The following is a 12,550-nucleotide window of genomic DNA, read 5'->3' on the forward strand; positions in this document are numbered from 1 at the left end:
TGTGGTCCGAGAGGATCTCCGCTCCAACTCTGCTGGGGTGCAGGCCGTCAGCACGGAACATATAAATGTAAACTGTGAAAGTTGATTTCAACAAGGCTCCTAATTTGTTTAGGCAAGTACCCTGCAATAAATGTTACTTTATCTAATAAATAATTAGGAATTTTTGTAAATCACTTTATCTCTCAGATTTATTTTCATTCAAACAACCCATCTGCATTTATTTGGTTTACCTCAGACATGACACAAATCAATTCAAGTCAAATCAAGAAGCTTTTATTGTAATTTCAACCATATAAAGCTGACACAATACTGAATAGTGAAATTAAACGTTTTGCCAGGACCATGGTGCTACATAGAGATAAGTGATAAACAGAGATACTCAAAACACAAACAGTGCGAGACAAAAGACACATAAAAGAAGTGCACTACTGGTCACAATATAGCGCAGTATGCATTCCTTATATTGTACAGTACATTGTGCAAACATTGAGGACTGTGAATAAATATGGTTCTCGCAAACATATACAGTATACACTTAAGGAATAGCAGCAGTAAGGCAAGTAATTACTGAATTACTGACCTCTCTCTCATTTCAACTTTGTTATAAGCTATTCTTCTTTTTATTATTGTTATCTGACATATTAGATCACAGATAACATTTATAATTTAAAATCTAAACCACATGTAAAACCAGGATTGAATTGTTCTGTTTTTCAACACTGAATTTTGTGATGGCAGAAAAATCTGTTAATAATTTGTACATCAATTAAGCTTTTATTTTGTTTTTTTCTTGTTACTATACAGGTCTTATGATAATTGTGGTTAATGATAAATAGTGAAATTATCACAAGACCAATGCTAATAATGTTAATAACCGTCCCCCATCCTTTTAATTTCTCACACACTCAATCATTTTCTACCGCTTATCCGAACTATCTCGGGTCACGGGGAGCCTGTGCCTATCTCAGGCGTCATCGGGCATCAAGGCAGGATACACCCTGGACGGAGTGCCAACCCATCGCAGCGCACACACTCTCATTCACTCACGCAATCACACACTACGGACAATTTTCCAGAGATGCCAATCAACCTACCATTTCATTTCAATAAGTATACTGCACAGTAATGTAACAACTATATTCTACTGTATATCCTGTGAAAAACACACAAACAAACAAACAATCAGACAAAACAACAACACTTTCGTATCCTAATTAACTACATTGAACAAGGGACGGTGATTTTGAAATCGCAGTTTGAATTAATCTTCTTTGCGTTATTGGAGTTATGCATGCGCACCAAGTGGAATAAATACATTACCGCCATCTATTGTTCTGGAGAAAAAAACTGACGCGTTCTAAGAAGTTACACTTTACTTGAAACATGCAATTATCTACAGCACCGGGTATTTTATTACAACTCGTCCCTTTGTAATAAAATTGATTTTATTTAGCTTTTAAGTGAATTCACTAAATTATGAATGTATAACCGATCTACCACAGAACAGTGCTTAGGACTACCCACTGAAATATATTTTATGAAAAACAATGAAAATATTACCGAATGCGTGCATGATTCAACATTGATATATTAACCGTCATATAGTCCATAAAGCAGTTAATATTTTAGTTGAATTAAATGGAGTTTTCTAAGGATATTTTTGTACTAAATGGTTATTAATTTTTGCATTTGTAATTTTTTTTTTATGTCAGATCATTAAATGGGATTGGGAACACACACCCCAGTCCATTAGGTGGCGGTAATACATCTTTTAGTTGAATGTTAAACGTTTAAGATCGAAGATGAATAGTTCAAAAGGATTTGAATCTGAGCGTCAGACTATGGGTAACTATGTATTTTACTGTTATTCTCATTAATTAAGCATGGATTTTGCTGTTACGTACAGTTGAATATCTTCTGTTGAAATAGGCAATATAATGTGGGCTTTTTGTTTGTCTTAAACTATGAACATTTTATGAACGTTTTCTGGATTCACTCTCCTGGATTAGCTAGAAAGTGCCAACTATCGCTCAACTAGCTAGTACTAAAATTTATATAAACGGTTACATTAATTTTTTTTAACATTAACGCTGTAACATTTGCTTCCTATAGTAAACATGGCGTTGGACTAAATTGTGCTAACTCGGTTTAAGGTTATTACGGATTGAAACCGTTTTATATGCCATTCATTCAAGATATTCGGCAGAAACTGGGGAATAAACCCATGATGCAGGTCTACAAGTGATTTATATTACGGCAGAATAATTAAAAACATATCATATCTCGACATCTTACTGTAAAATTAATAACACAGTTTCACTGTTGAGGGAAAAATGTGTGTGTGTGTGTGTGTGTGTGTGTGTGTGTGTGTGTGTGTGTGTATATGTATATGTATATACACACACACACACACACACACACACACAAAAACAAAACATTTGCAAAATATTACTTATGTACGTCGCTCTGGATAAGGGCGTTTGCCAAATGCTGTAAATGTATTAGTTCATATACGAACATGTGAAACAACTACTATTTTGCAAAGGTTTTTGTGGGATTACATGTAGTTGTCTAAATACCCATGTTAACATTGCAGGTTTTTGTGATGGGGAAAAATGAAACAAATATAAATCATATCAGATTTTCCCCCACCTTTTAATGTGACTTAACAAATGTAACAAAATACAGTATGTATATTCTGATTAGCCCCAAAGAAAACATCAGCTGTTTCTGTTGGATTTTCTGGATATTTCCTTGGTTTCATCTGACAGTTAAAGCCATGGACTGCAGAAATAAAACGAAGCATGTCGAGAATATCACTGATGAAAGGTATTGATGTTTTGTGCTAGATGTATTGTAGAACACTCTGAACAGCATCATCAACAAATGAAGAAAATGGGGTTCCACAGTGACATTAATGAGAATGTGACTTAATAAGAACAAGACAAAAGTTGAAAAAAGTACAAAACAAGAGACCTATGGCTTCATTAGAAAACCTGCATGTACTGGTCACTTCATGCATGTGACCACAGTCTTTGTACTATTCACTAGTCTTGGTTTATTAGGGCCTTTATCACAAACGCTCTCTAAGCTCCCCAAATCTTTGTCCAGCTATGGGGAAAAAATTGGTTATGGTCTGATGAGACCATAGTAGATTTTTTTGCATAATTCTAAAATAAATAGAGTGGCAAAGCGTGGAATTTTATTTCAGGAAAGCACATTTGTATATGGGAATATCTTATTTTTTGTGTAAATGCTCCTCCATTTATAAATAAACTTGTTACTATCCTGCTTGATAAACAAGGACCACTGATTATATTAAAAGTTCATGAGAAGCCCTTAAATGGAGAATCTAACTTTTTCTTTCTATTGTCATATCTATATTTTAATTACATTTACAAGAAACCAAACCATTAGCATAGGTCAAAAAGGCATCTTTTATTGGCTTTGCTTCAAGTTTCCAGTTACATGTGCAAACAATATTACCAACAGACAGTGAAATTCAGAAGTTACAACAGAAGCTGGAAGAGGCTGAAGAAGCTCTTCAGAAGGCAGCACAATATGGACTTCAGCTCTTAGATGACAAAATGGATCTGCAAAATAACTTGGAAGATCAGCGAATTGAGATGACCGCTCTAATTGAGGTAAGCTTTATAAGTGTAACATACATATAAGATATACATATAAGTAAATATACACTTTAATAGCAAGTGCAACATTTTTGTTAAATTCTCTTCTTTAATTCTTTGTTTGGAAATTTTATTATTGACATGTATAAATTAAGTACATTTACTTATTTGTGAACATGATCACTGTAGCATGTGGCAGAACAATGTACAGAAAAATAAGTCCGGATTTGGCTTATAGTTAACATAGGCAATTGTGAAAAAATGTAAATTACTGGATGTGATAGTTGTTCAGATTGTAGTTTAAAATTTCTGGTCACGTTGCATTGAGAAACATTAGTACCTTATACAACTGTTGTCGGCAGTTTTAGTCTTTTCTTGTTGAATTGCCTTCCATTCCACTAGGTAACAAGGGTCCTTCTGATTCGCAATGTACATAGATTTTTACTGGTTTTCAAGTCAGGAACCGTCTTGTTGAAATGCCCATACCTAATATACTATTTTTTATTTTCTCTTTTTAGTGTATATTTTACATTGCCGCCTTAGTTTTTTGTGTTTTTTTTTATCACAGTTAATTTTATTCCTTTTCTTCGGGAGACTCTTGTTTGTTTCGTGTTTTCACACAGTTAGTGGGGGAAACTTGCTTTCGGATATTTTAACATTTCGATCTGATCCGAGTCAAAGGTACACAATCATTAAGTATGGCAAACTTTCAGCTTGTCCAGTGTGTGAGCTGCAGCATGTTTAGTAATACTTCCGTCATTAGAGTTAATTTTACTTGTGATAAGTGTATTTTAGTTAGCTCTCCAGACACTAGAGGGGGATAGCGAAAGTAGTGTAGTTTCTGTAGGGGAAAATCTGGATGCCTTAGTAACCCTCCAACTCCGGCATTAGAGCCCTCACAGCGTGGCGAATGGGTGACGACTCCAGGTTTGCTCTCCTCAGTGAAGCACCTGCTGAAAAACCTGAAAGAGCACTGGTTACAGGAGATTACATCTTAAGGCATGTGAAATTAGCTTAGCCTTTAGGGGCTGGTTAGGTGTATTCCAGGAGCCAGGGCACCGGACATACTAGGTAATCTTAGGGTCCTAGGCAAGCATAGGTACTCAAAGGTAGTTTTCCACATAGGAGCTAACTATATATGCCTTCGTCAGTCAGAGATTACTAAGAGTAATATTGTAGAGGTGTGTAAATTAGCGAAAGCGATGTCCAAAGCTGTAGTCTGCTCTGGCCCCATCCCAATGCGGCATGGCGATGTAGCTTACAGCAGGTTATGGTTGCTGAACTGCTGGATGTCCAGGTAGTGCTCCGAAAACAATGTGGGCTTCATAGATAATTCGAGCACTTTTGAGGGCAAGGCTGGCCTGTTAGGACGGGACGGTGTCCATCCCACATGGGAGGGTGCTGCTCTCATTTCTTGCAGCATAGCACATAGTGAACAGGCCTAATTAATCTGTGACAATCCAGAGACAGGGCCATGAAGCAGACAAGCAGGGTAATCCGACCGTCTGCTAGTTGCATTGAGTCGTCAACCAGGGTTCACAATATTGAGACTGTGTCTGTTTCCTGAGCTAAACAAAAAACATAAATACTCAGGAAAATTTGTTTTAGTAACCTTCTTAGCATAAAATTAGATCATAGTGAATTCACAGCCAGCACCTTTGATCTGAAGCTAGGACTGTTAAATATAAGATCTCTTGCATCTAAAGCTCTTATGGTTAATGAAATGATTACTGATCAGAAGTTTAGTGTTCTGTTTTTAACAGAAACATGAATCAAACCAAACGTTTGTTCAACGTTTGAATCATGAATCAAATCAAACCCTGTTAGGCAGGGGAGGAGATGTCAGTTATTCATGACGATAAGCTTGATGTCAAGCAAGAATCTAGACACGTGTTTAACTCATTCAAAGTACTTTATACTAACATATATGTAGCCACAAAAAATAAGTCTACTGAGTCCGTTGCTCTTATTGTTATTTGCAGACCTCCCGGACCATATTCTGAATTCCTCCATGAATTTGCAGATTTCATTTCAAACTTAGTTGTTTCTTAATACAAAGCAGTAATTGTTGAAGACTTTAATATTCATTTTGATAAGTTAGAAGATCCTTTGAGAACAGCAGTTGTTTCCATCTTAGATTCAGTAGTTAACCAGAATGTAATAGGACCCACTCATAATGGAGGTCACACTCTTGATCTCGTTCTAACCCTCGGATTAAATATAGAAAATATAGTCACAGTGTCTCAATCGGAAGCTATCTCTGACCACTATCTCATTTCATTTAAATTGTGTTTCGGACACAATATTTGCGACTTGCCACGTCACCGTGTTAAACGTACATTTACATCCACTACTGCAGAGAAATTTACCAACAGTCTTCCAGAATTATCATCCATGATTGGATCGCCATCTGACCCCACAGAACTTGATCAGGTGACTGACCATTTAGAGCCAGTGTTTTGCTACAACCTAGATATTGCTACAGCTCCACTTAAATGGAAAGTAATTAGAGAGAAAGAACTTGCATTCTGGTACAAGGACAACACACAAACAATCTGCTAGGAAATTAGAACGTGAATGGTGTCAAACTAAATTATCAGTATTTCGATTAGCATGGAAGGAAAGCCTTCATAACTACAAAAAATCTCTTAGTGCTGCTAGATCAGTGAATCTCTCTAGCCTTATTGAAGATAACACAAATAATCCTAAATTTTTATTTAATACTGTAGCAAAATTAACTAGGAATTAAAACATTGTCGAAAAGCGCACACCATCTATTTGTAGCAATAATGACTTCATGAATTATTTCAATGGAAAAATTGATAACATCAGCCATAATACCAAACAACTTGATAGATAATGCCATAGATAAATTTTTTTTTTTTGATCAGTATTTAAACCGTTTTAATCTCCTTCAAGAGACTGAGAGACTGACTTATTTTCATTGATTTTCTCTTCAAAATTATCAACCTGCATACTGGATTCCTTACCCACGTGTTTCTTTAAACAAATACTACCAGTAGCTATCCAACCCATTCTTAAGGTGATAAATTCTTTCATTAGCACTGGCTATGTGCCGAAATAATTTAAGATAGCAGTTATCAAACCTTTGATTAAAAAACCTGACCTTGACACAACCCAGCTGTCCAACTATAGGCCAATATCAAACCTCCCCTTTTTATATATGCTGCCCCTTGGTGAAATCATTTGTAATCATGGTATTGGCTTCCACTGTTAGCTGAAACATATAGCTGCATGTCATCAGCATAAGTCAGATGTGAGTCACCAGTTTAATAAGATTGAAGATTGTGTGAAGGACATTAGACAGTGGATGCTTACTAACTTCCTCCTCCTTAACTCTGAAAAGACAGAAGTGCTTTTACTAGGTCCACAAGCAGCCAGAAGTAAGCTTTCTGATTACAGAGTATCACTGGATGGTCATTTTATTACATCATGTGCAGCAGTAAAAGACCTCGGTGTTGTTATTGATACCGGTTTCTCACTTGAAGATCACATAAATAATACCACAAGAGTAGCCTTCTTTCACCTCAGAAATATTGCTAAGATAAGTAATATGATGTTATTACTTGATACAGAAACACTAGTTCATGCATTTGTTACATCTAGGTTGGATTATTGTAATGCTTTACTGTCTGGATGTTCCAGTAGGAGCATAAACAAGCTCCAGTTAGTCCAGAACGCAGAAGCTAGAGTCCTAACTAGAACCAGAAGATATGAACATATTAGGCCTTCCTTAAAAATATTTTGGTTTGCAGTAACAGTAAAAAAAAAAAAAAAAAAAAAAAAAGGGTTGGTAGTTTCAATGTAAAAAAAAAAAAAAAAAAAAGTACAATTTTGGTGACAGTGATTACGTAGGTATGAATTTAAACAAATTAGCATATCGTGCCGTCACTGACTGGGTCTTCAACCCATGCCTTCGGGTTACCATCATTACCAAGTGCGAACCCTTGACTCTGACAGTGAATGAGAGTATGAGACGAATCGAACGCATAGGCCATAGTGTGACATCCGTTAACCAATAGTGTAAACATAGATCACGTCACGGGTTTTTATTTAAAAGAAAGAACGTAGCCTTCGTTTGTATGTAGGCCTAGGCAATTTATATATTTACAATACTTACTAAAATATAATTAATATTATTTTATAGCCTTTGTATTGGTTGTTTGAAGGGTAAAAAAAAAAAATTGAGTCGGTCCTAAATTGAGAGGGTTGGTCGGGTTACGGCTCATATTATGCCTCATTGCGTTGGCTTCCAGTCAAGTTTCCTATAAACTTGACTGCTTTAACCTATGCTTTAACCCACTTAACTGTCTCGTGCCACAGTACCTGAGAGATCTTTTTATGATCCTTCATGCCTACTTTGATCAAAAGGTGCAGGCTATTTGGTAGTACCTCAAGTACAAAAGGCTACAGCTTTTTCCTCACAGAGCCCAACATTGTTATGGAACAGACTTCCAATTAGTGTTCCGGACTCAGACACAGTCTCGGTATTTAAGTCCAGGCTCAAAACAAATTTGTTTAGTCTAGCTTTTTATGAATAGCTTTTCTTAGGTAAAGGAATAGATCTGGAGGGTTCATGGGCATTGAGTGTTTGGTGATCTGGGATGTCTGGATGCTGTCGGCTTACCACCCTCGCAAGTCGCTCAGGTTTGCAGACTGTGGAGTGGTGGTACGCTTTACATCCCAGGAAGCCCTCATGTCTGTGTCACCTTCTGGCTCTAGCCTTTTAGTTTTGCTGTCATAGCTAGTCTTGCCGGAGTCCCTGTCTGCACTTTGCACATAATTTACATTGTCCATAACCTGAACACAGTCATACCTAACAATTATATAAAGCTATATATGCCACTCCGGAGCTCCCAGTGTTTCGAGTTCCTAGCCCGATATCTCCCCTTATTGAGCGATTTCGTCAATCCTGATGTTCTACCACTGAGTCTCGTCGCCCGGTTGTCACCTTGCCCGGTTGACCCGGTCGATCTGCGTGGTCAGCCAGTGTCTCATGGGACTGTTGTGAATGAAGCCGCCCGGAGACTGTCATGCCTTCTTTTGAACCAATGTTGTATCGGTCAGCTGTATGGTCTGGTCTTTCTCAGCAGTCAGGTCTGCGCTAAACTCAGAGTTACGATGAACCATTAGTTCCTCAAGAGCTTTCAGCTGCACTATTATAAACTTTTGTAGAAAGGACATTATTTACATTTACACTATGTACTGTAGAGTGTCACCCAAATGAGGATGGGTTCCCTTCTGAGACTGGTTCCTCTTAAGGTTTCTTCCTTTTATCATCTCAGGGAGTTTTTCCTTGCAGCCGTTGCCTCCGGCTTGCTCATTAGGGATAGGGATAGATATATAGCATTTTAAATTGAGCAAATTTTTTTAAAATTAATTTTAAACTTTAATTGTATATATTTTCTTCTTCTTACATATTTATATATAATTTTTGATTTTGATTTTTCTCTCTCCTGTTTCCATACTTCTGTAAAGTTGCTTTGAAACAATGGGAAATTGTTGAAAGCGCTATACAAATGAATTGAATTGTAGGCGACTTTTGGTGGTGAACAGGGGGCAGCATGGGCACACTGACAAGTTGACCCATATGCAGCATGCTGTGATGCACTGTGTGTTTTTACACCTTTGTCATAGACAGCATTAGATTTTTCAGCAATTTGTACTACAGTAGGTGTTATTGTGGATTGAACCAGACGGGATAGCCGTCCCTTCACATGTGGATGGTTCAAGGCTCTGGTTTCCTTCCTTGAACCACTTTTGTTAGGTATTAACTAACTGACTATTAACCTGCTGACTATTACATCGAACCCCTTGACAGGTTTCACTGTTACAAGATAATCAGTATTATACAGGTCATCTATCGGTGGTTTTAATATTAAGGTCGATCAGTGTATAATCATGTTTGTCTATGTGTAAGTTCCTCTTCTATAGTTCAAGGAAAAGGACAGGGTAAGGTCAAATTCTTGAAATCTCTAGCAACTCAGGCTTTAAGGGCAGAACACAGACACCAGAGACAGCACTTTGTGAGTAAAACGTGAAAATTTATTTACTGTGAGCAAGAGTCTCTAGCATTAAACTGATCAATGTCAGTTAACAACTCCTGACAGGAGGCAGTGATGAGACAAGACCCAGGATGCTGGAAAGGTGTGACGATGTCAGGTACCATCGTTGGCTTCAGTGTCCTCTGGCTGCTCTTTAAATAAAAAAGGAAAGGAAGAAAGGCATTTTATACCCCTTTTCCACCAAAAAGAACCGGATGCTGGTTCAGAGCTAGTGCTGTTTCTGGTTCAAAGTTGGTTCCACTGGTGAAACTTCTAAGAACCGGTTTGCCTTTCCATCGGTTAGAGAGCCATCACAGAGCCAAGTCTGACGTCACTGTATACGTGTCACATTTCCCAGCAACTTTAGCGCAGCAGCGGCAAACACAAACACATCAACAATGGCGAATGTTGCTTTACTCTTAATGCTCATGGCAGAGGTGGGAGTAAGTCACACGTGTGCAAGTCACAAGTAAGTCTCAAGTCTTAACCTTCAAGTCTCCAGCAAGTCCGAGTCAATTTTTGTGAGTGTCAAGTCGTCTCTGCTTTACGTCAACCAATTCAAGTCAAGTCGTAGCTTGAGTCAAGCAAGTCACTGGCAAGTCATACCGATGTTTGATGATTTAACTAGATTTAACTGCTTCCGTGTTAGGCCCCACCCACTCCGAATACAGATACAGATAATTCATATGGTTAACAGATACAGATAATGCTGTACTCGCTCATCACTAATATATAATATATATATATATATATATATATGTATGTATGTCCATCCATATTTATTGTGTATATACTGTATATATAGATGTATATATTCATAATGACATTCCGTCTGTACAGCTATATCTGTCATACCACTTCATATTGTATCATACCTATATAAAAACCACACTATATATATATATATATATATATATATATATATATATATATATATATATATATATATATATATATATATCCTTATTCAGTTATATTTACATATTACTACACCTTCTGTATAACCTCATACCCTTATTTATTACACTGCCACTTGTAAATAAGCTATCTATGTACTTCTGGTTAGATGCTAACTGCATTTCATTGGCTCTGTACATGTACCTTGCACAATGACAATAAAGTTGAAGCTAATCTAATATATTAAACAAAGTTAAATCTACAGTATTTATGGTATTTAAAGTATTTAAAACTCAGTTTTATTTGCAACAAAAAAGATTATATGCATTTATTTTTAAAGGTCACCACATACAGGTGAGTTGTAAATACAATAAAAATCTAAAAATTAATAAAAATCAAAACTACAAATCCTAAGATGTAAATGTAACTGAAATAAGGCCAACATAAAAGCATGAAAAGTTTCAATATGCTTCAAACATGGCAGAAGACAATGGAAAAGTATATAAAAAAGTACAATGGTTTCTATGCAACCAAATGGCATTTTTTGAACAGGCATTCCCTTTTAAGGGGAGATGAACACATCCTTAAATTAGATCCTTCCTTGTTAACAACAGAATAACAACAACAATCATGTCAATCAAAAAATGTAAATTATTAAATCACACAAACCTTGAAGTGAATTAACTATTGGGGAGAGAGAGAGAGAGAGAGAGAGAGAGAGATTGGAGTGAGTATAATTTATTAATATTAAAGGGATAGTTCACCTAGAAATTAAAATTGTCATCATTTTCTCACCCTCATGATGTTACAAACCTGTATAAATTTATTTGTTTTGATGAACACGCGTAGATATTTTGAGGAATGTTCTTTTTTCCCACTATGGAAGTGAATGGGGCTCATGGATGGTTTGGTTACAAACATTCCTTAAAATATCTTACTCCATGTTCATCAAAACAAAGAAATTTATACAGGTTTGTAACATCATGAGGGTGAGAATATGATGAAAGAATTTAAATTTTTGGGTGAACTATCCCTTTAAATTGAATGTGTGTTTGTGTGCATGCGAGACAAAAATATGGCTGTGCTTGCAGCTCTGAGGTTTTTTATTTTCATATTTATATGTAGGGTATATACAGTATATAATGTGCATCCCCATAAACGATCCATACGCTTTTCACTCAAAGCCTAACACTGAAGACCAATTATAAGTGCTAATGCAAAAAAGCTGACATTTCCACATAAACAGTGACCAACCATTTAAACTACATTGCACGTGCAAAAAAATTAATTTGATAGAACTTTGTCACTCAATTGTGAGCGATACACGTTCAACAGTTGCACTTGATGCAGGGATGGCCATAACTCTTTTACCGCTACCTTGAACAAAGAGGGGAGGGTGTGCCTGTTCACAGCCCAAAACTGCAGGGAGTTCTGTCCATCACAAATGCCCAATAGTGGTTAAACCGAATAAGGGGACTGGATCCCCAAAATCCCGGTACCCGAAATTATTTTTGGTGTGGCTCCTTCCATGTTTCGTTCCATGTTTCAGGTTTATTAGTTAGTGCGCGCTCTCCCTCTGCTTACCTGCTGCGTCACGTGGTTATATTACGCTCTTGCGTGCTTTCAAAAACAGATTTAAAAAAAAAAAAAAAAGTTATTTCGAGTCATTTAACTCAAGTCACAATAAGTCTCAAGTCTTTTTTTAATATTTGTCAAGCAAGTCTCAAGTCTCAAATTTTTGCAACTTAAATCTGACTCGTCAAGTCCATATGACTCGAGTCCCCCATCTCTGGCTCATGGCTTTGTGAAACTACATTGGCATCCAAACTCGGCGAATCCAATGTGTACGTGCAGCTCCATGTAATCTGTATAAACGGAGGTCGTAATCGAGAAAATGCATAACATTATTTTATCATTAACACAGAAAAAAGTTAGCCTTAGCATGTAGCTACCTACTAT

General features: G+C 36.7%; 2 protein-coding genes across 3 annotated transcripts in view; one reads left to right on the top strand and one right to left on the bottom strand.

Annotated features, from left to right (window-relative positions):
* hdac3 (histone deacetylase 3) overlaps window positions 1-12,550 on the bottom strand; it is a 448,843-nt gene that overhangs the window by 108,122 nt on the left and 328,171 nt on the right. The window lies entirely within an intron of this gene.
* spdl1 (spindle apparatus coiled-coil protein 1) overlaps window positions 1,745-12,550 on the top strand; it is a 54,326-nt gene continuing 43,520 nt past the window's right edge. For both annotated transcript variants that reach the window (XM_060885397.1, XM_060885398.1), the window contains exons 1-2: window positions 1,745-1,845; window positions 3,493-3,644. In XM_060885397.1, coding sequence (XP_060741380.1) covers window positions 1,803-1,845; window positions 3,493-3,644 — 195 coding nt within the window. In that variant the 5' untranslated portion in view covers window positions 1,745-1,802. The remainder of the gene's footprint in view (window positions 1,846-3,492; window positions 3,645-12,550) is intronic.

The sequence above is a fragment of the Tachysurus vachellii genome, chromosome 13 (genome assembly GCF_030014155.1).
Source record: "Tachysurus vachellii isolate PV-2020 chromosome 13, HZAU_Pvac_v1, whole genome shotgun sequence".
Taxonomy (NCBI): Eukaryota; Metazoa; Chordata; class Actinopteri; order Siluriformes; family Bagridae; genus Tachysurus; species Tachysurus vachellii.